Source organism: Apiospora kogelbergensis (genome assembly GCF_038363985.1).
Source record: "Apiospora kogelbergensis strain CBS 113332 chromosome Unknown utg000003l_segment0_segment0, whole genome shotgun sequence".
In the NCBI taxonomy this organism is placed as follows: Eukaryota; Fungi; Ascomycota; class Sordariomycetes; order Amphisphaeriales; family Apiosporaceae; genus Apiospora; species Apiospora kogelbergensis.
In genome coordinates this window covers 3,723,140-3,744,267 of record NW_027117420.1, presented here as the reverse complement: position 1 = coordinate 3,744,267, position 21,128 = coordinate 3,723,140, and the positions used below count along the sequence as shown (strand labels likewise).

The 21,128-nt window shown below is 55.6% G+C and overlaps 8 protein-coding genes across 8 annotated transcripts; 2 read left to right on the top strand and 6 right to left on the bottom strand.

Annotated features, from left to right (window-relative positions):
- Nucleotides 1-1,889: 1,889 nt before the first annotated feature.
- PG998_005958 (ADP-ribose pyrophosphatase) lies at nt 1,890-2,569 on the bottom strand (the record flags this gene model as incomplete). The annotated part of the gene is made up of 2 exons (XM_066872776.1): nt 1,890-2,128; nt 2,218-2,569. 2 exons carry the CDS (start codon nt 2,567-2,569, stop codon nt 1,890-1,892), a joined length of 591 nt encoding a protein of 196 aa, XP_066732873.1.
- A 774-nt stretch (nt 2,570-3,343) lies between these two features.
- PG998_005957 (uncharacterized protein) lies at nt 3,344-4,967 on the bottom strand (the record flags this gene model as incomplete). Its single annotated transcript, XM_066872775.1, has 4 exons — nt 3,344-3,814; nt 3,860-4,058; nt 4,227-4,609; nt 4,701-4,967. The coding sequence occupies 4 exons, from the start codon at nt 4,965-4,967 to the stop codon at nt 3,344-3,346; spliced, it is 1,320 nt and encodes a 439-aa protein (XP_066732872.1).
- A 2,830-nt stretch (nt 4,968-7,797) lies between these two features.
- PG998_005956 (uncharacterized protein) lies at nt 7,798-9,570 on the bottom strand (the record flags this gene model as incomplete). Its single annotated transcript, XM_066872774.1, has 3 exons — nt 7,798-8,127; nt 8,225-9,404; nt 9,473-9,570. The coding sequence occupies 3 exons, from the start codon at nt 9,568-9,570 to the stop codon at nt 7,798-7,800; spliced, it is 1,608 nt and encodes a 535-aa protein (XP_066732871.1).
- A 2,756-nt stretch (nt 9,571-12,326) lies between these two features.
- On the top strand, nt 12,327-14,084 carry PG998_005955 (oligosaccharide translocation protein RFT1; the record flags this gene model as incomplete). The annotated part of the gene is made up of 3 exons (XM_066872773.1): nt 12,327-12,545; nt 12,647-13,531; nt 13,581-14,084. 3 exons carry the CDS (start codon nt 12,327-12,329, stop codon nt 14,082-14,084), a joined length of 1,608 nt encoding a protein of 535 aa, XP_066732870.1.
- Nucleotides 14,085-14,465: 381 nt separating this feature from the next.
- PG998_005954 (ATP-dependent RNA helicase dbp3) lies at nt 14,466-16,436 on the bottom strand (the record flags this gene model as incomplete). The annotated part of the gene is made up of 4 exons (XM_066872772.1): nt 14,466-14,619; nt 14,688-14,800; nt 14,876-15,842; nt 15,889-16,436. The coding sequence occupies 4 exons, from the start codon at nt 16,434-16,436 to the stop codon at nt 14,466-14,468; spliced, it is 1,782 nt and encodes a 593-aa protein (XP_066732869.1).
- Nucleotides 16,437-16,898: 462 nt separating this feature from the next.
- On the top strand, nt 16,899-17,712 carry PG998_005953 (HORMA domain protein; the record flags this gene model as incomplete). The annotated part of the gene is made up of 2 exons (XM_066872771.1): nt 16,899-16,988; nt 17,080-17,712. 2 exons carry the CDS (start codon nt 16,899-16,901, stop codon nt 17,710-17,712), a joined length of 723 nt encoding a protein of 240 aa, XP_066732868.1.
- Nucleotides 17,713-18,343: 631 nt separating this feature from the next.
- On the bottom strand, nt 18,344-19,568 carry PG998_005952 (carbonic anhydrase domain-containing protein; the record flags this gene model as incomplete). The annotated part of the gene is made up of 2 exons (XM_066872770.1): nt 18,344-19,293; nt 19,403-19,568. 2 exons carry the CDS (start codon nt 19,566-19,568, stop codon nt 18,344-18,346), a joined length of 1,116 nt encoding a protein of 371 aa, XP_066732867.1.
- Nucleotides 19,569-19,697: 129 nt separating this feature from the next.
- PG998_005951 (tetracenomycin polyketide synthesis O-methyltransferase tcmP) lies at nt 19,698-20,678 on the bottom strand (the record flags this gene model as incomplete). The annotated part of the gene is made up of 1 exon (XM_066872769.1): nt 19,698-20,678. One exon carries the CDS (start codon nt 20,676-20,678, stop codon nt 19,698-19,700), a length of 981 nt encoding a protein of 326 aa, XP_066732866.1.
- Nucleotides 20,679-21,128: the final 450 nt, after the last annotated feature.

Below are 21,128 nucleotides of genomic sequence, written 5' to 3'. Positions count from 1 at the left end.
AAAGGACATGGCGGCTCTTCCAGCTTGCTTCTATCTATGGATATGCCTCTGTACGAGGACGGACTTCTCCGATCGATGTATCATTATTCAACGTGCCAATAAACCACCCGTGAACAGCACAGGGTGTAAAATACCCATGTCTTGGTCTTACAACTCTAAACACGTATACCCATGAGCAAATGGGAAATCCTTACCCTTGTGTTCATGGTCCTACAGCATCCCGGTAGACTGGTGGGATGCCCTCATCAGTCCGTATACATGGGGCTAACGGTGGTTGTGAGGTGTTTCTATTAATGATACTATATAATTAAATCCGAAGAGAGATGGCCGATATGGTGGTTAATCCTGTCAGAATCATAAGCCAGGCACTGCTTGCACCATAAGGGCCGCGAAACCCGCCAGAGCAAGTACGGTTCTTCCTCTCGCGACCCTGTTTCCGCTCGCATCACTGCTGCCCGTCGGCGCCGAAGTGGCCGATGAAGTCGAGGACGGCAAGGCCGTCTTCGACGCCATCGAGGCAGCATAGCTTGACGCCGCGGCGGGAAAGGCCAACCTCTCGTTTTTAGCGCAGCCGTCGGGCAGGTAGGCATCCAGGGCCGCCTGCGAGTCCAGGCCGAGCGCCTTGGGGTCGATGACCTGCTGCTTGCCCCCGTAGGCGTCCGGGCAGAAGTTCACAACGTTGTCGACGCCCTCGCACTGGTCGATGCAGGCCTGGGCCTTGGCGTAGTCGGCCCGGGTGTAGTCCTCCTCGAACTTGGTCCCCAGCGCCTCGTGGGCGCACCGCCGCGCGCACGGGTACGCGGCGCAGGGCACGTGAGCGAGGCCCCAGCCGGGCCAGGCGTCGCCCTGCAGCTCGAAGGGGTAGAAGCCCGAGTCGTCCATGGTGCCGGTCGTGTCGAAGGCCATGCCGGTCACGTTGAAGCCCCGCCAGCCGTTGTCGTACCGCAGGCTCGACTGGTTGACTTGGTAGTGTTCCTTCTTGCGCCACGAGCTCACGCTCAGGTTGGCCAGCGTCGCCTTAAAGCCCGTCTCGCGGCGGTTGAACTCGACGATGCCGAGGTCGTACCATGGGCCGTCAGGGCCAGCACCGCCAGGCACGCCCCCGGGAATGACAAAATCCGTGATTGCCGTGGCGCCGTCGTTGGTGAGGTGCCCCGGGTCCTGGCCGAGGGGGATGCAGTCGATGAGCACGCACACGGGGCCCGTGGTGACCTCGCATTTGGAGGTGTTCTTGGCAGCCGAACACCCTAACGGCTTCACCCCGGCGCCGCGCGCCAACTGCACTTGGAGGCTGTTCCAGCGTGTGTCCGGGTCGAAGGTGCCGCTGCCCAGGGTGTCGTGGTACCGCGTGTAGTTGACGGCCTTGACCAGGAACGGGGTGTCGGCTTTCACCGTGAGGGGCGAGCATGTTCGGAACGCGGAAGGGGGTTGTCAAGCGTGTCCTCCTCCCATGCCGCGGCCCGAGATGCCAATAGGGCGACGCTGCCGAGCACGGCTACGACGAAAGACGTGGATTGATGATGCATCATTAGGGATAAGGGAAAAGAGTGAAAGAAGCCAATCAATGCCAACCTGATAATAAAAAGAGGGACTAGGTCGGGAACGAGTGGCTTGGGGAGCGCTAAGATCGAGCCTCCAGTCACGGCAATTGAAGAAGCATAGAGAGATGGAGAGAGTGATGCTGAAATGGGCTTATTGTTGTTTATTCAGAGATTTGGATCGTGATGGGCCCGTTCCTTAGCGGCACTTTGAGACCTACTAGGGGGTTCAAGGGGGGCGCGCTAATTGCTTACATCTTGCAGGCCCCTTGTCGAGGATGCGGGAGAGGATTCGGTGATACGCCGATAACTCCTTGCTTCTCATCGCATAACGCCCGATGGTGGATGGGCTCATACATGCCACATCTTGGACATCTCCAGACCCTCGGCAAAGGCTCCGAGCTTTCCGTCGATGGCGTACCCCTGAGCCTCCAATGCCCGGCATTCGTTGTACAGACCACTGAGAAGTACCGAGAAGCACTCGATGAATTCGCCTTCCTCCAGTTGCGCCTTCGGCTGTTGGTTTTCGGGATCCTTGAGGTCGATCTTGAGATGGATCATGTAGTTGCACGAGCTTGAGGATGCCGGAGCTGCGAGTGGTGGCGGTTGGTTAGTTGCGCGCTTCAGTGGACTCGTTCCATACCGCTTGTGGCCAGTAGCAAAGCAAAAAGCTACTTACAGCTATGAAGTACGGGCCGCGGGCCGCCGCTGCGATCCGGAATCACGGTGCCCACGTAGCCCGTCTCCTCGCGGAGCTCGCGCACGGCAGCCTCCTCGGGCGTCTCGCCGGCATCCACCAGCCCGGCCGGGAGCTCGATGACCACCTTGTCAGCGGGCGGGCGGAACTGCTTCTCCAGGAGCAGCTCGGGCCCCGTCGCCTTCTCCAGGATAGCCACGATCTGGATGGCGTCGACGGAGCTGCCCTTGGGTTTCGTGGTGCGTTTTGTGCCTTCCCAGGATCTCAAGTTGCCCTTTTCGTCATGCCAGGTGATTCTTTTCGTCCATTTCAGAGACGCGTCAGCTGTGTGCATTCAAAGAAACGATGTGGTAGCAGGAGTAAGTGAATCCCTACTTCTCGAGGCTGAGCCACTTTGCGTCCTTGTTGTCCTGGATCGTGGGTTAGTACAAACACAATGTCGTTTCGCCAGTATCGAGTGCGCTTACAAGGGGCTCTCTGCCAATGACTTTTGGGGTCTTGGCTGCCATTTTGTCTTTTTCGAAGCTACTAGAGGTATTTGCGACGAGTCCTTGGTCAACGAATTGTGTGAATGAGGAAAACCAAGCAGATAGCATTTGCTGCAGATGCAATTGAGCAGAACAGCCGCTGTCGGCCCGGCAGGCAGCTGTCCACGACAACCTGGGCGTTTGCGTGTCATGACCCCTTTTATACTGGCCATGTCAGATTAAGAACCGATAAGGCGTTTATTTGGTTACCACAACTCTATTGATGAGCCCTTTCAAAAAAAAATTTGTAGATTTCTTCTGGTTTGTGTATTTATTCTTATACCAAGTCCAGAAGAGCAGGTATTCCAGGGAAGGCTGTCAGGAGGTTGGAATAAGAATTCAAGAGACTCATGATATCAAATAAGATGAGAGAAAATGCACCAGAAAGTCAAGACGATTCAACGTAGATCAGGGAACTCAGCTAGGAGAAAGAAACTCCGAGTACAAATTCAAATTGTCCAGACTAGTAGAATATGCTCGAGTTAATGAGTAGTCACTCGGGAGGGGAGAATTCAGTGATCTGATTCTTTCATTATATTTTGTAGTAATATGTTGCTAGGGTATCTATTTGGAATATCAGATTAAGGATTAAAAATCATTACACGCTCATAGTAGTTAGTTTTTCCTTTTTGCAGTATCTCATTATCCTCGTTTATGCGGCGGTATACTATCCAGTGGACTCCGGGGACTAATCCGGGGCCCCCTTCCTCCATCATGTCCTTGGATGACTTGTCCGTGAGCCGCTCCTCGCTGTCGTCGAAGTGGTTGTACATTCCGCCGCTGTTTCTATGAGCGGGCTCTTTCTTGACCGTCACTGTGGTTGTCGTAAAGATGCCCGCCTTGCTGTTGTGGACGCTCCTACTGTCGTCATTGCTACGGCGTTCGCCAGCGTGGTTGAAATTTTCGCTGTTTACTTCACTCTTGCTTTCGCCGCCCCCGCCTCGCCGGTGATTACCCTCCAGGTCGATATTCTCCCGGCTGTCTTCCGACACCCGCTGGAACGTCGCCAATGTGAAGTTGCCGTTGTTTCGCGTGACGCGGTCGCGCGCCAACTTTGCCTATCCATGCTACCGATGGTGTGGGGAGGCATGCCGGACCCTGAAGCCCCGAGGCCCGTGGGCGTACTCCAGAGACCGACCGACTGCGCTGTTCGCTTGATGAGGGGTTGCAATGTCGCCAAGCATCCGGCACAGATAGCCAGGCCCTGTTCGACGTCGGACCAGATCGCAATGTCCACGGTTGCCCCTGAACAGAGGAATGTTAGCAGCAGACCAAAATAGATAAGACAGACGCGGCCTAAGGGTGGTTAAGCTTGCAGATCACGTACACAAAAAATCCGGGTCCTCGAATGTGTGAACAAATACGAAGCGCACGACAACGGCAACGCTGGCCCTAAACAAGCGGCGGTGTCAGTGTTGAACGTTTGGCGGCTGGATGCCAAGTGGTGAGGGGTGCAAAACTTACACGCAGGCCATGCCCAAGATGGGAATAAGCGAAAGCTTGATACTCTGTCGCATCTGCAGCCCCATGATCATGTGCAGCGGGAGCAGCGCAAAGGTGAAGTCGCAGAGCACACTGAACGCGCTGTAAAGGTAAGTGAGGGCGGCGATGATGGACGGCGGAACGCACATCCCGGGCCCGTCTTTGTTCCAGAAATAGTAGAGCGGTTGGCACTGCAGCAGCGTAACGAAGAAAAAGACGACGCCGGTGATGACGGAGAGGAAGAGGACGACATAGATGATCCATTTGTGCAACTTGACGACGGTGATGCGCAGGAGGAAGAGGCCAATCGATACTTTCGAGGCGATCATCGTCACGCAGTACCATATGTAACAGAACCACCAGAACTAGAACATCGAGTTAGACTTGCCCGTAAAGATGAAAAGGGGGCTACGGGGACAGAGTATCGACTCATGCCATGTCTAGGGCTGTACGAACCTTCATGGCCTCCTGCACGTCCTCCTTCGCCAGGTTCGAGTTGTGTCTTCCTGTGCCATAATGCACACCTGTGAGTGCCGAAGAAGTGAAGAGGATGAAAGATATCGTGGCAAAAACCATGACTGCATCATCCACCCCAAACGCTTTGAGGATGACAGTGCGGGTATAGCATCGAAGAGCGGTTGCGGTGACAGCCAGCGCCAGCAGCGCGATGCAGACGGCTTGCAGCTCGGGGCCGCGATTGGGAATGTCGACGCCGTCGGCCATAGCTGTGGATTGGCTGGGTGATGATTCGAGGGTTGTTCGCTTCTCCTGCCGTGCTTACATAACTCAAGAACCGTATGCTTGGGATTGCAAAAGACGTCCAAAGGAACCAACGAGTCAGTCGAGACCCTCCTATAAGGCTTTTTCAGAGTTGGAAAAAGCCCGGGAAGTAAGGGGTCCTGACGTTTTTGTTAGGACCCGAGTGTCCTGGATTCTTGCCCCAGACCCATACCAAGGATGAGGGTCTTACATATCACACTGCAACTGCATATGCGGAATAACGGATCCATTGTAATGAGAAGCTCCTCCAGCAACTGGATCAACCAGACCAAGTTTCGGCAGCACTTCGACGGCAGTACCTGACGCCACTGGTAGCTGAATGATAGCGTCGAGCCCAGGCCGGTGCCATTACTGTTTCTGGGGATAGCGCCAGGCCACTAGCAAACTCCTCCCTGGCTCATCATATTCGCCCAATCGAGATGATTGGAGACGGCTCCGACGAATGAAACCTCGGCCCTCCGCCTGCTGTGGTGGACCGCTTCGGGGTCTTGGGACCTTGACTGTGGCAGGTTTGGGCCCCCTGAGGTAGCCTGTAACGCTCGGTACTGTAGACACATTTCCGGGACTTCTTGGTAAGCAGGTTGCTAAGCAGATCGATCCTTTTGCAGCCGCATTCAGAATGGCCTGCCTGTGGTGAGTTGCCTGATTGAGTCCATCGTCAGTTTACGCTGACGGCTGTTTTCCACCTGCCGGTCTCGGCATACATACATAGCTACACAGTCGAAAACAAACCAGGATCGGTACTTGAGTGCCGAGGTCTACAGACGGAGCCTAACATCTACATGAATTCGATGGTCCCAGCAATGACGGCTCGGAGATTCGGTAGAATGACGCAAGCAGTGTTCGTAGTATACCGGACACATGCAACGCTCAATGCCTGTTCATCTTCAGTCGAAGAGAGACCCACGCATCGAGATATCAAGATGCATTGTTTATGGCCAGTGGCCGTAAATGACAAAGTCTGTACGAAAGAGGGGCCCGGCGCCGCTAGGCCCGAGGTTTCCGCTCGCCTCGACTTGGTGGGCAACTAGACAAGTAGCCCTGGCAGTAGCTTAACGCATACAGGAAGGACGGTTGATTCCACACTAGTGCCGAGGTCTAGAGCTGCTGCGGGCAACGGGTTGGCGAGAAGATATCCAGCTATGCGACACTGGCCATCAAAGGGGGGAGAGGCTTGGGGTTCCTATCTTGTAGAAGATCAGCGCGTTGGGCAGCAGCCACTGTTCTGGCCACTGCAGCGACGATGATGCTCTGGAGCTATTCAAACCATTGAATGCAATTAGTCGCCGATCAGGTATCGACAGGGAAGACAGAATATTAGACAGGGAGACGCTTTCGATATCGATATGGCGCGGCGATGAGCGAGGATGCCGAAGCGAGATCCACCAATACGCGTTATCTAAAGACGACGATCCCGATATCATTCGTTAGCTGAAAGGCAGAGATTTTGAATGGGGATTGGGTGGGTTTCGTGAAGCCGCAACCGGGTTTAGCGGACGACAATGATCAGATTCCACGGTTGCGGCTGACGGGTGGTGGGTGGCCTGCCTGAACGGAACTGGCACGTGGAAGCATGGCACATGAATTGTCTTCCATCGGCGGGCTCGGGGCGACGGCATACTTGGCAATGCTCTCTCTTCTGCTCTGTCTCTTCTTCTCTCTTTCTCTCCATATGTTCCCCGAACGAGATGAACTCGATATCAAGAGTTCTTTTCTTTTGGCGAAATTTGACAAGAAAAGTGGCGCCAAAGTTCGGACGCAAGACGTTGGTTTCACAAGTTAGTGAGCAACTAACTAAACCTTGGCCCTTAGCTTCCCAGCAACGGCGGCGTCAACGGCAATAGTAGAATAGTCAAGCTAAAGAAAGAAAAAGAAATGCTTGGCAGATAAGTAAGGTATCCAGCCAGACGAGATTGGTATGCACGTAAGTATGCCATGCACTGCCACCGCATTCATGCAAAATGCCCTTGCCCTATACCTGATGTCATGCTTCCATAGCAGGCCCCTCGCCTAAGACGGCTCCGTTTAGATCACATGCAGGCGATCGGACTTAGGAACATAAGAGACAATGTCAATGCCTACTAATGCAATCCATTGCTCGACGACGGGACCGAGGAACGAGGAAGAGAAACGGAGTCGCTCCTCGTTTGGGCCGGCATTTATTCCCCCAATTGACCTGTGCACGTTTTAGAGCGAACGGAAGCGAGATTTGGAGGTTGCATCCACAGCCACGTTGCAATACCTACGTTCCTGCTGCCCGCGTCGCACTTGGCCGGGTTCTGGAAACAAGACAGAAGGAAACTAGAACGTGGATCGTAGAAATGAGCATGAAGGCATGGTAGGCCAGTAAAATTACCCATAGCGTTTCAGATCGAGGTGAAGTCGTACTGTATGTAGAGTAGTGGCTCGCCACTTGTGGCAGCTGTCTTCTGTCCAAGCCACACGCACATGCACACGCACCCGGACGTCGTTTTCCGTTGAGGCGGTGTGTTTGCATGTTCGGTCAGGGAAAGGGGGTTCCGGCCTTCCCGAACCGCGCAGGTGGGTGATAAATGTCGAGCGTTTCTGAAGTATTCTGATTAGATTTTATTGTATATCTGAGCCTATTCGTCCCTATGTCTCTACTTTATGTACGTCTCTCGCTTACATCTCATTGACGTATCGTGGTATCATAACAAACTCCAATAAACGAACCCCCAAACCCAAGGTACTACACTATCTCCATTGGATGGAAAAGATGAGATCACCACCCTCGAAATGATGCGCCCCGTATTTACACCTCGTCTTCATGAGAGTGCGCGATCTTCTCGCCCGCGATCACACCCTCGTTGCCGACACCCCCGGCACTCTGCTTCCGCTGGCGGAAGGTGGATGTGGGCTGCCACCCGGCTGACTTGTTGGCCAGCTTCACCTCGGCGTAGAGCTCGTCGACCTCCTCGAGCGACAGGCCCTTGGTCTCGTAGATGAAGAAGTAGACGAAGGCGATGCAGATGAAGCAGCAACCGAACCAGATGAAGAAGATCTTGGACTGCAGGTTGGCGTAGCCGGGCCCGTAGTTGACGAGGTAAGGGGTCGCGTAGGCGATGGCCCAGTTGAGAAGCCACTATCGTTGTTGAAGCGTTAGTCGGCGTGGAATAACTTTGGGAGCAGCTTATGTCATCGAATCAAGGGGTTCGACAGGGTATAATATAGTTACTTACGTTAGTAGCAGTAGTCATGCTAAGGCCGCGCGCGCGGACTTTCAGGGGGAAGATCTCGCCAGTCACGACCCAGGCGAGGGGTCCCCATGTCGAGGCGAAGAAGAAGATGTATAGACACACAAAAGCGATGCCGGCCTTCTGCGCGGCCACGTTGTGGACGATGATGTTGCCCGCGCCGTCCTGGCTGGTCGTCGTGGTGCCGAGCATGGCGACAAGGAACTGGCTGACGCACATGCCGACGGCGCCCCATAGCAGCAGGGGGCGGCGACCGAACCGGTCCACGGCCCACAGGCCGGGAAGCGTAGAGACCACGTTGATACAGGACGTAATCATCTGGATGGTGAAGGCGTTATCGATGCCCGAGTTCTTGAAGTACTGCGTGCCGTAGTAGAAGATGAAATTGATGCCCGTCAGCTGCTGAAGGGCCTGCAGGCCCATGCCGGTGAGCTGGCGCTTGAGCATCTGGCCACGGAAGCAGTCGATATAGCTGGCCTTTCCGAGGGTCATCTCGAACTCGTGGTTGGCGCGGATCTCCTCGAGCTCCTGCTGAATCGAGGCCGACTCGGGCGTCAGGCGGCGGAGCCTGCAGAGCGAGCGGACGGCGCGCTCGTACTTGCCCTTCTTTACGAGGAAGCGAGGAGTCTCGGGTAGAACCAGCATGCCGCCGATCAGGATAATGGCCCAGGCGAACTGGACCGCGATGGGGATGCGGTAGGAGCCCGTATCCTGGCGGTTCTGGGTCGCGTAGTCGACGATGGCGGCCAGGAGCAGGCCGATGGTGATTGCGAGCTGATAGGCACCGACAATGGCGCCGCGGATCCACTTGGGCGCCGTCTCGGATTGGTAGAGCGGCACGACGGCCGACAGGAGACCGACGCCCAGGCCAGCGAAGAAACGGCCCGCCAGGAAGAGCGGTAGCGCCACGGCGGCCGTCTGAAGGATCACGCCCAGGTTGAAGACCATGCACGAGAAGATGAGGGCATAGCGGCGGCCGATGGTGTCGGCGAACAGGGGAGAGCTCAGGGCACCGAAGAAAGTGCCGGCCGACAGGATCGACACGACGGCGGATGACTGCGACGGCGATACATCCAGGTGTCCTTTTGAGTTGACGTAACCGGTAGAGAAAAGGGTTTGCCAGTATTCCATGGCTTGGATACCGCTAATCGTTCCTGTGTCATAGCTGTGTTAAGGTCAATCAGCAACTTCGTACGTCTAGCAACAGGTCATTCATGTTTAGTAGTAACGCACCCGAACAGAACACCACCAAAGGCGACGAACATGCCAATCAAGATGGCGGGCCATGCCTTGCCCTCTTCATGCTCGGGCTTACCCGGAAATCGCACCATGTTGAGGCTATGGTTCACTTGAGATAAGGATACTGGATGGTAATGTATATATACCGGAGTCCGATGCTTGAGTGAGAGTCCAAAAGGGCAAGTCGCCAAACAATGGGAAACGCCGAGGCCTTATATAATGAATGCCTGACTAGGCCAGGGTGTGTGTGCCAGACACGCATTTTGCCATCTTTGCCAGGACATGACCTGCAAGGCTACACGTTGCAGGGAAGGTAGCAGCAGCAAGCTCACCTCTTCCACCCCTCTCCATCTGGTCTCTCCACCATCTCCAGACTGGGAACTGGGGCACTGAGCTCTAGAACCTTACCCCGGGGTCGAGCTTTCGAACCCCGGACTCGCGCTACATAAGGTGCTATATCGGCGGCATTGTGGATGTTGCATATGTCGCAAGGAAGTTCCGCGGGGGAGGAGGGCCAAAAAGGCCCAAGTAGAGCCACGTTAGCCACGTTAGCCCCAGGCGGCAGCAAAGAGCTGGTTGCTATCGATCACGAGGGCTTGCAGAAATGGACGCGGCCGGTCCGATTCTGGCTGCATAGTTCTCTCTTCCTCCAAGGTAATTGGAGAAGCCGTCGGTGGTCTTGGGTGAGGGATGGGTAGTACCAGAGGAGGAGAGGCGAATAAGCGGACAGAAACCTTGAGTCGGTCGGTGAAACCTGGAGTAGACACCAGGCTCAAGACGGCTTAGCTCTCCCAACAACATGAAGGGAAAGTTGTCAATCTCAGCACCCCCATGCAAATCCTTTCATTACTCAACGGGTATGACATTGGAAGTATGCAGAGGCAGTCCTTCGAACCTGCCAGTAAGATCAAGACGGTTCTGACAGGATCGTGATCATCGCACGAGATAGGCGGGTGGCGGTAACCGACATGCGGGAAAGAATCACGCCGTTCTTCCTCTGGCACCGGATCGAAGCAGAGCGAGCTTGTTAATTTCTTGTCCTGGTTGTTAGCGGTAGATAGCCCCGAACTTGCTTATACATAGCGGGAATAGCTATAGCACTAACACATTGGATGTTTCTGGTACGATTATCTCGTTCACTCAAGTATGTCTCTTACCCAAGACGGAGAAAGTGCCAAGGTACCCTGAAGTTTTGAAATGGACTGACAGGGGGAAAATGCGCGATGGAAACAGCGACCAATCCGAGCGACGCAAAGCTTAGGATGCTTAAGTATTCTTCCGTCAGCAGGCTAGGCAAAGCGTCCTCCCCATGACCCGTGGAAAGAGCTAGAGCTTCCATTGTGCCCTCGGGTCAGTAATTGTGTCGTTGGCCAAGGGCTGCGGAAACGAAGACACAAGAAACGTCGAAGAGGCAATGGTAATGGAATCATCACCGAGTACTCCTGATCAACTGTGTAGATCAATCCATGCTGGTAACGTATGTAGCTTGAAGCCTTCCTCCCCTGTAGGCATTCCTGCCCCCTGCCCCGTGACTAGCGAAGTGGGATCGGCCGACACGATGAGAATTCGCCGCTCATCCCCTGCCACTTGAGCTGAGGTATTAAGGGCTTAGCCAGATGGTGTTTGCCGTGCCAAGACGGGCAGACCTGTTCATGATGGGTGGAAAAGCGCCGAGACACAAGAGTCAGCAGCAAGCCCATTCCCCCGCTCGAACCCCAACTCTGCGACTTTTCAAGATGATTGATACAGTGATGCGACAAGAAACATGCTCGTGGTTGGTAGAAGCCATCAAGACCGACTAACTAGAAGGTACTAGTAGGGCACCAGCGGGATGGATCCAGTACTAAGAAATGCCTTACTCCTTTGGTTTCCAAGGACACCTGTGCCATGTAGCTAGGAACGCGGTCATTCTGACGTATACAGCCTCGACACCATATGATAGCTGATATACACAATAACCCGTGGTGTTGTAGAAGCAGCGAAGGAAAAAGTCTGGAATAACGCCGGCGGTATGCCCGTCCTGTCCGTCCTGCCCGCCCTTCCCCGCAAAGTTGCAATTGGGGAAATCTGCTACCCCAACTCCCCAAATCTCGTCCCCAGCTCCCAAGGGCAGGCCTGATTCTCGGCGAGATCCATATTTATTTCCAAGAAACATACCCCCAGTCTGCCGGCGAGTCATGAATCGAACGGTCGAAGCAGGCGGCCCTGCTTGAGTCTGTTTGTATACAACCGACTCGAAGGTGCGGGAGTGGCGAAGGATATGTAGAATAGGTTCACTCGGACCCGAAACCTTGCGGTGGCCGGAGAGAGTGACGCGCAAGTGGAACGACGAGATGGAAAATCTGGGTTCACCTTGACAGGAGCTGAAAGTCGATAGCTTAGCCTCGTGATCAGCTGGCCTTTCACTGTAACGTGATCCAAGAACCCGATGATCTGGTAAGGAACATTTCGAATTGTGGCCTAGCAAGCCGAGGCAGCAGGTGATTGATTCTTTCCCGTAGCCCACGACCTACATGCATTGCATATGCAACAAACATTCGACGGTTCCTAATTCACCTGCGGCTTGTTTCTAATTTCTTCGTGAATACTCGGCCGTCGTAGAAACGCGGGAGGATGGAAAGTGTCCAGGCGTATTGAATTGTTGGATTAGCATGCTGTTTTTACCCCACATGTGACAACACGTCTGTCTTTGCTGGCCGGCGCTATCCGCGTCGTCCAAACGATTGATCCCCGAAAGCCGACTTGTGAGAGCCCATACCAACCAATTCCTTCCCTTCACACTCGCCGATGGGAGACTACCAGACGACTCGACAGCAGCACTAGTAGTCAGCCTCAGGCCCCGCCCGCCATGACAACAGAGGCCCCCTCCTCGCAGCACCAGCAGCACCAAGGCTCGGCCGTTCGCGGGGCTTCCCTCCTCATCGTCCTGCAGGTGGCGTCCCGCGCCGTGACCTTCGTCGCGAACCAGCTCCTCCTCCGCTTCCTGACAGCGCAGCTACTCGGCGTCTCGACCCAGCTCGAGGTCTACTACCTCTCGGTCCTCTTCTTCGCCCGCGAAAGCCTCCGGGTCGCCATCCAGCGACAAGGCCCCACGACCGCGACGACAACAACATCGAACGGCAACAACAACAATGAGAAGAAGGAAAATGAGTCCTCGGCACAGGATAGTCAGTCGGTGGTCAACGTCGGACACCTAGCCCTGGTCCTGGGCCTGGGCGCCGCCGTCGGGTTGGGGGCGCCTATCTGAAATACGCCGACGCCGCGACGGCCGCGACCCCGCACCTGGGCACGGCGCTGTACATCTACGGCGTCGCGGCGGTCGTCGAGCTGCTTTCGGAGCCGGCGTTCGTCGTGCTCCAGCACCGCCTGCAGTTTGGCCCCCGCGCCGCCGCCGAGTCGTTGGCCACCTTCCTCCGGTGCGCCGTCACCTTTGGCGCCGCGAGCTGGGCCTGGCGCCGCGGCGCCGACTGGGGCGCCCTGCCCTTCGCGCTGGGCCAGCTCGGGTACGGACTGGGGCTGTCGGGGGTCTACCTCGGGTACGGCTGGTGGCTGGCGTCTACGGAAGGGTTCTCGCTGTTCCCTAAACCAATCGCTGACTCTCAGTCCGCGGCCAAGAAGTCAGACGATGATCAAGTGACGGTGTCCAAAGTGGACAACGGCCATTATGCATTGGGCTACTTCTACAGACCGACCCTCAACCTCGCGGCGAGCATGACGGTGCAGTCGTTCGTGAAGCATCTCTTGACGCAGGGCGACACCTTCCTCGTCTCCATTTTGTCGAACCCCCAGGCGCAGGGCGTCTACGCCCTCGCTAACAACTACGGCTCCCTCCTGGCCCGGCTCGTCTTTCAGCCAGTCGAGGAGAGCAGCCGCAACTACTTCAGCAAGCTACTTGCCGCGACCACCAGCAGCACCCCCGAGGACAATGCCACCAACAACGAGAAGAAAGATGCAACAACAACGCACGAATCTTCCTCTTCTCCGTCAAAACAGGCCCTCGTCAAAGCCCGCACCAACCTCATCTCCATCCTGCACGCCTACCTCCTCCTCTCGGTCCTCATCCTGACCCTGGGCCCCTTCGGCTCCCCCGCTTCTGGTCCAGCTTATCGCGGGCCCGGCCTGGGCCTCGAGCGGCGCGGGCCTGGTGCTGGCCCAGTACTGCCTCTATCTGCCTCTGCTCGCCCTTAACGGCCTCACCGAAGCCTTCGTCAGCTCCGTCGCCACCGAGGCCGACGTCCACCGCCAGAGCCTGTGGATGACCGCGTTTAGCGTGGCCTTCGCCCTCGCCGGGTTCGTGACCCTCAAGGTCCTCGATTTGGGAGCGCCGGGCTTGGTCTACGCCAACGCCATCAACATGCTCGGCCGCATCGCGTGGAGCGGTTCCTACATTAAGCGATACTTCGCAAACGCTTCCGCGGGGGATGTCCGGTTCGGCTGGAGCGACGTCGTGACCCGCGGTAGCATGGGCGTATACGTCGCGTCAACCGCCGCGCTGTGGCAGGTCCTCGTGCTCTGTGGGGTCAGTGTGGGTGGTGTGTCTACCCGGGTCTTCCGGGACCTCTTCACGGTGTGTGCAATGGCACTACCGTACGTTGGACTGGTGTAAGTTATTCATCTTCAATTATTCCCTGCTTTCTTCTTGATTGCTTTCTTTTCCCCCTCTCCCCAAACGCTATATGAAGGGAAAACCAGATTTTTCTAACATGAAATGTGCCTGCAGTGCGTACATGGAGCGTAGATACCTCCTAGACTGCTACCGCTCGATACGCGAAGGCAGATAAGCCTCACCTCAATCTGGCCATGTAGATTTGAATGGCCGCATTCCTCCTTCTTCTTCGTCATTATCGTGTGGTACGTTCTATACTATATAACAACGATGTCTAGGTCTAGAGACGCTCAACATGAAACGAGCAATATGCAAGTTTGCGCCGTCATCAAGTGTCTAAACTGTAAACCCTTTCGCCCGAGAAAGAAAACACCGGCAAGCTTAATCGAAAGTGATCTTGGTGCCCTTCTTGCTCATGTCGACATCCTTGAAGAAGGCACCGTAAGTTCCATGCTGCTTCTTCTTCACCGTGGTTCCGAACTTCATAAGCTCTTCCGGTACGGGTTGATTCGCTTGCTTCAGGATGTTGACCAACCTGGTTGCACATATTAGTACTTGTGCCGGCTCAAAATGCTTGACAGTAGTAGGAATACAAGAACTTACTCTCCAGAATGCGCCTTGTCGTGCTCAGTGAAAAGCGTTATGGCAAGACCGTTCTTACCAGCTCGGCCGGTACGACCGATACGGTGAACGTAATCCTCGATAGTTAGGGGGAACTATGTGAATGATGACACGGTCAGTTGCTTTTTCTCTTTCGGGTCCAAATGTAAAATTGGACGATCAAAACTTACCGTGACATTGAGGACCAATTTGACATCAGGAATATCCAGACCACGCGCCGCAACATCAGTGGCGACCATGACATTCATGTCGCCTTGCTTGAAGGCCTCGAGACTGCGGGTGCGCTGCTCCTGGCGCAGATCGCCGTGAATGCCGACAACCTTGATGCCGCGCTGCTGCAGGAAGCCCTCGATACGGGTGGCCTCCTTCTTGTACAAGCAAAAGACAATGACACGCTCGTTCTTAGGCTGCTGCTTGAGGATCTGCAGGACGCGCTGTTCCTTGCCGTAGGGCTCGACAACCTCGACGCGCTGCTCGATGCGGCTGTTGGCCTGCAGGTCTCCGGACTTGTTGCCGCCAATCCGGATTTGGACGGGCGACTTCATGAAGGTGGACGCGAGAGCCTGTACGCTCTGCGGCCAGGTCGCGGTGAACATGAGCGTCTGCCGGGACTCCTTGGGCGGGCACTGGCCGAGGATGCCTTTGATGTCGTCCTCGAAACCCTTGTCCAGCATGCGGTCGGCCTCGTCCAGCACGGCAAACTTGGCGCTCGAGAGCGAAATGGACCCTTCCTCGATGAAGTCCTTGAGACGGCCCGGCGTCGCAACGATGATGTCGGCCTTACGCAGCAGGTTGCGCTGCGTGTCCTTGGAGGCACCACCGTACACACAGACGGTGGACAAGCCGACGAGCTCACCCAGCTTGGCCAGTTGCTCCGCGCTCTGCATCGCAAGCTCACGTGTCGGACTCACGACCACAGCACGAATACGGCCCTCGCCCTTGGAAATCTTAGGCATTTTTAGCACCGCCTCAACCAACGGCAGACCGAAAGCGATGGTCTTTCCTGATCCTGTCTCGGCGACACCCACGATATCCCGGCCAGAAAGACCAAAGGGCCACGAGGCGGACTGGATAGGAGTTGGTGCCTTGAAGGCTTTGAAAGGCGACTTGGAGGTCAACGTCGTGTTAGGCAGATGGCTAAAGTCGGTGATGGGTCGGAGGGGCCTTGCCGGGCTCGGCCAACGGGTCTGTGATGTTGGTCTCGTTGGCCTTGAGGAAAGACTCGATCTCGGACTCTGGCAGGGCGCTCAGGGAGGCCTTCTGGACATAGCTGGAGTTGGAGTCGGCACCGTTTGTCGCAGCGCCATTCGTCGAAACCTCAGCTTCCGCATCTTGAGTTTTGCTCTTCTTGTTCTTCTTCTCTTTCTTTTCCTTCTTCTCCTTCTTCGGCTTCACCTCCTCTTCCTCGACGGCACTGGTTTCGTTGCTGACGGCGGCATCACCGTTAGTAGCAGCCTCAGCCTCGGGCTCGACGGCACTGTCGTCTTCTGCCTGGCGCTTCTTCTCCTTCTTGTCTTTCTTGGACTTCTTGTCTTTCTTCTTTTCTTTCTTGTCCTTCTTCTCCACCTTGGCTTCGGAGTCTACTTCCATAGCATCTTCGGTAGGGGCAACGGGGACTTCAGACTCCTCCACGGGGGCGGACTTGTCCTTCTTGGACTTTTTATCCTTCTTGGACTTCTTGCGCGACAAGGTCGCATCGTCCTCGACGTCTTCGAGAGTGCGCTTAGACATTATGGCGGATTGACAAGTCTCTCGCAGAATGCAGCATGTATAGACTGCAAGCTGATTTGTAGAAAACTGGAATCTTGACAATGCTGCAGACTGGTTCGGACTTGATCGCATACAAAAGTCGGACCCTGCCGTATGCCAAATCCACCACTACTGGCTAGCCGCAGTCGCAATCGATAGAAATTTTGGAAAAAGTTCTTATCTTATCAGCTCCCCACCGCTAGTGGGCTCTAGCGCCCCGCCCTTTGCATAGAACTGCACTTTTGGCATAAAGTGCCCCTGGCCATCCCTGTCTGGATCACCCCGCCTACCCGTCATTTGTCGGCAAAGGGTGGTGCAAGTAAACAATCCGATCTCCATCTATCAACGCTTGAGACGGTACTGACAACACATCTCAACCAACTCCCAACCAATCTCTGGCGGCTACGGATACCCGCACCGACCCCCGTTCACCAGCTACGCAACATGGCAGACAAGAAGAAGTCGGGCGAGAAGGAGAAGACCAAGGTCCATAAGCTTTCTCTGAAGGGCAGCTCCAAACTCGTCGCTGAATTCGTAAGTGCTTATGCGTCCAAAATCCCATAACTCGATAGCATGAATTGCAGTGTGCGCCATTGATTCTAACCAAAGCCTGTGTTTTCTTTAGTTCCACTACTCCATCAACACGATCCTTTTCCAGCGCGGCGTGTACCCGGCCGAGGACTTTATCCAAGTCAAGAAATATGGTCTGAACATGCTGGTGTCGGCCGACGACCAGGTCAAGGCATACGTCAAGAAGATCATGAGCCAGCTGGACCGATGGATGCAGCATGGCAAGATCAGCAAACTGGTCATCGTCATCACCGACAAGGAGACAGGCGAGCACGTCGAACGGTGGCAGTTCGATGTCGACATCTTCAACAAGGACGCCAAGTCCAAGAAGTCCAAATCATCCAAATCAGCCACGACAGCAGCAACAGAAGAAGGAGGAGATGAGAACAATGCTGCCGGAGGCGGCAAGAAGTTGGTGGCCGACACCAACAAGACGGAAGAGGAGATCCAGGATGAGATCCGTGCCCTCTTCCGCCAGATCACGGCCACCGTCACCTTCCTGCCCCAGCTACAGAGCACCTACACCTTTAACGTGCTGGTATACGCCGACGCCGACAGCGAGGTGCCCGTGGAGTGGGGCGACAGCGATGCCAAGGAGATTGCCAACGGCGAGAAGGTTCAGCTGAGGAGTTTCAGCACGACCAACCACCGTGTAGAGACTCTGGTCAGCTATCGCGTCGAGTCATAGTCGCGGGGCCTAGCCCCGTCCCCTTCTGGTGCGGTGACTTTGACTTGCGAAGACCATTCTTGTGTATGTGTTATAATGGGTATTTTGGAGTTGCTGGCGTTTGGGACTATGGTGGACACACCGTACTGAGATAATCGACGAAATTATGGCTTGTACAGTATGAATTGAATGTCCATGCGGACAAAGATACAATGGCTCTCAGGCAGTTACGCAAAGCTTTTTATGTAATGCAACCAGAATCTGCTCATCTTGGCCGCGAGTCGTTCTCCAACATTGTACCAATCACTGAGTAAGCTGCGTGCCACAATCACCAATCACGGGCAACTATGCAACTTGACGAGTCCAATGGCGAAACGAATTCACGACTCTGTCTTTATGATTGGTTTCTCCACGTACAATATCCATGATCTTTTTTCCTGACCAAAAGCCACAACCCCACGATGGCATCCTATTTTCATCCCATAGAGCCCACCAAGACTAGAACTACCCAGGCAAGCTAGGTAAGTTTCAGATGGAAATGAAACGCAAAGTAGGGAGTGTCTCCACCTACAAAATCAAACAAAACCACGTCCCTTTCCTTCCCTCCGCAAACCGTAAACCAATAAGTAGTTCATATCACTGGACCTGTGTTTCAATCCGTGAGATTATAGATCTTCTGGATCTTCTCGAGCATGGACTCAAAGTCAACGTTGAGGTCCTTGAGCCGGCCGTCGTGGAAGCCGAAAGCCCAGCCGTGCACAATGGGGAAGCCGTTCTCGGCGTACGACTGCTGAACAGCGGCCATCTTCACGACGTTGCGGCACTGCTCCACGACGTTGAGCTCTACGAGGCGGTTGTACCGGGTCGTGTCGTCCTCCATGGCGTCGAGCTCCTTTTCGTGCAGACGATAGACATCACGAATGTTGCGCAGCCAGGGGTTGAGGATGCCGAGGTCCTTGGGCGTCATGGCGGCCTTGACGCCGCCGCAGCCGTAGTGCCCGCACACGACGATGTGCTTGACGTGCAGGTGGCGCACGGCGTACTCGAGCACGGCCATGGTGTTGAGGTCGTTGTTGGGGACCAGGTTGGCAATGTTGCGGTGCACGAAGGCCTCGCCCGGGGCCATGCCGGCGATCTGCTCGGCGGGGATCCGAGAGTCGCTGCATCCGATCCACAGGTAGTCGGGCGTCTGGCCCTCGGACAGCTTGGCGAAGTAGCCCGGGTCGCGCTTCTCCTGCGCCTCGGCCCACTCCCGGTTATGGTCAAAGACACGGTCGTGGTCCTGCTTCAGGTAGTCGGGGGTTTCCTTGTGGTGGACCATGTTGCGCCAGGCACTGTCCTTGTGCGAGGTTGAGGGGATGGCGACGAGTATTTCTTGCTGCTGGAAGACGAGTCTGACGACGAAGAACAGTAGCGCGGGAGGGCGGTAGCTGCGCCAGCAAGAGGTGAAGCTCTGGGGAGTAATGTGGGCCTGATGATGTGAGAAGAAGTCGTGAGGTGGTGGTGTCTCGTAGCAGTTGAGAGCAAGAAGTTGCTGAGCCGTATCGAGGACATTGGGGGAGGAGCCAAGAGATAAGACCCGGATCGTACGAGGTGACGACCCTATTAGCGAACAAATTAGATCGTATGAAGAAGAGGAGCTGTATGTAAGGGAAGGTGAACCCCTCTTGATGGTCGACCAGCGAGCGGGCGCTATCGATCGTTCAATCACAAGTCCCTGTTGCCGGGGCCGGCGAGATAAGGTTTGCAAGATGTGGCTTGGCGTGGATCAGCTCGCGCTTCAGCTGCAGCTGCCCGCCACCTCGACGCCACCTGGCGGGACTCGACGTCTGTCCTACCGACTTCCTACATATCCTCTTACAGGCACCAGTAGACATTTACAGCCACCCTTGTGGACTATTAGTCACTAGATATAATCATCAAACGAACAGATCACTTCGTTCCCTTGGCCCCATATCGACTAGCATGCCTTTTCGCCTAAACTCGCGACTTCTGTCTGTCTCGCACTATGATGCCCCAGTGGGTTGCAGCTCCGACTCATCCTCCCGTCCGCTAAACGCAAACCTGGCGTTCTGCCCAAAGGCGCTGTTACTGCTGGACAGAGACGCCAGCGCCATCTTGGCCACGCCCGCCGCGTCCTCCCCAAAGAGCGGTACCTGGCTCTGGCCGAAGGCCTTCGTCTTGCCCATGTAGTCGGCCGAGCGCACGTGCTCGAGCAGCCGGAGACGGGGGTGAAACCGCTCGACCTCGCGCGCATCATCGGTGCCCCACTTCCACTTGGCGCCGCTGGCCTTGGAGGAGCTCGACGTGGTCGGTGTACTTGACGTAGAGGCGCGAGACGGTGTCCAGGAAGATCTCGCCCCCTTGGCCCCGAAGTACTCGACCAGCTCGCGGATGGTGGACTCCACCCGCACCGGGTCCAGGTACATGAACAGGCCTTCCGCCATGATGAGCGTCGGCCGGTCCGCGGGGATGTCGTGCATCCAGCCCGTCGTCGTGACGTCCAGCGTCCGCATGTGGTAGTCCCCGGGCGGGGACTGCGGGATCAGCCGCTGCCGGAGGTCTACGACTAGGGGGCGGTCCAGGTCGATCCAGCGGACGCCATTGGACCAAAGCTTGTCCGTCATGATGCGGTGGACGCGGCAGTCGAGGCCGCAGCCCAGATAGAGCACAGTGACGGGCTCGTCTTTGTGCGTCTGGAGGAAGTCGCGGCACCACCGGTCAAACGTCAGGGACCGGTTGACGACCCAGCGGATCGCCCGGTCGTTGTCGACGGCCTGGAACGTCGACCGGCCGAGGTCCACGTCGCACGACTCGATCAGCCGCGAGGCGTAGGGATCGCCCAGGACCGGGTTGGCGCTCTCGGCGTCCCGGGCCTTGGGCAACAGCGTGCAGAAGAGGGTCTCCTCAACCCCTTTCAGCCGGATCTTCTCCTTAGGCCTCTTACCGAGGCCTATTGTAGAGTGGCTCTCTAATGACGTGGGCATCTCGGTCGGTTATGATGATACAAAAGACTCTGAATCTGGTGTACAATGCTAAGACTTAGGCTTGCCTTTCGGACTGTATACGTACGTGGGAAATGTTTCTCTGCTAACAAAGAAAGAGAAGAGCATATAAACCCCACTCTTCATGCGGAGAGATTGGATCCCGGGTGTATGTAATGCAGTTGTGATCCAAAAAGGAATTCTTTTCCGACGATTGAGCCCGGAAAGGTCGATTGTTTGCGGCACGGCACGCGATCCTTGTTGCCCAAGGATGGTAACATGTGGGCCAGACGGTCGAAAATTGCCAAGCCCGAGGAGCAGCAGCTGGCAACATCTTTTCTAGAGTAGAGTTGGCATTGCTATGACTTCAAATGCTTGTCATGCGGCTATTTATATGCGTGGTAGTTCTCCTTCTCTTTACCAACCCACGTTATATCCTGCCGTCCTTTCTTC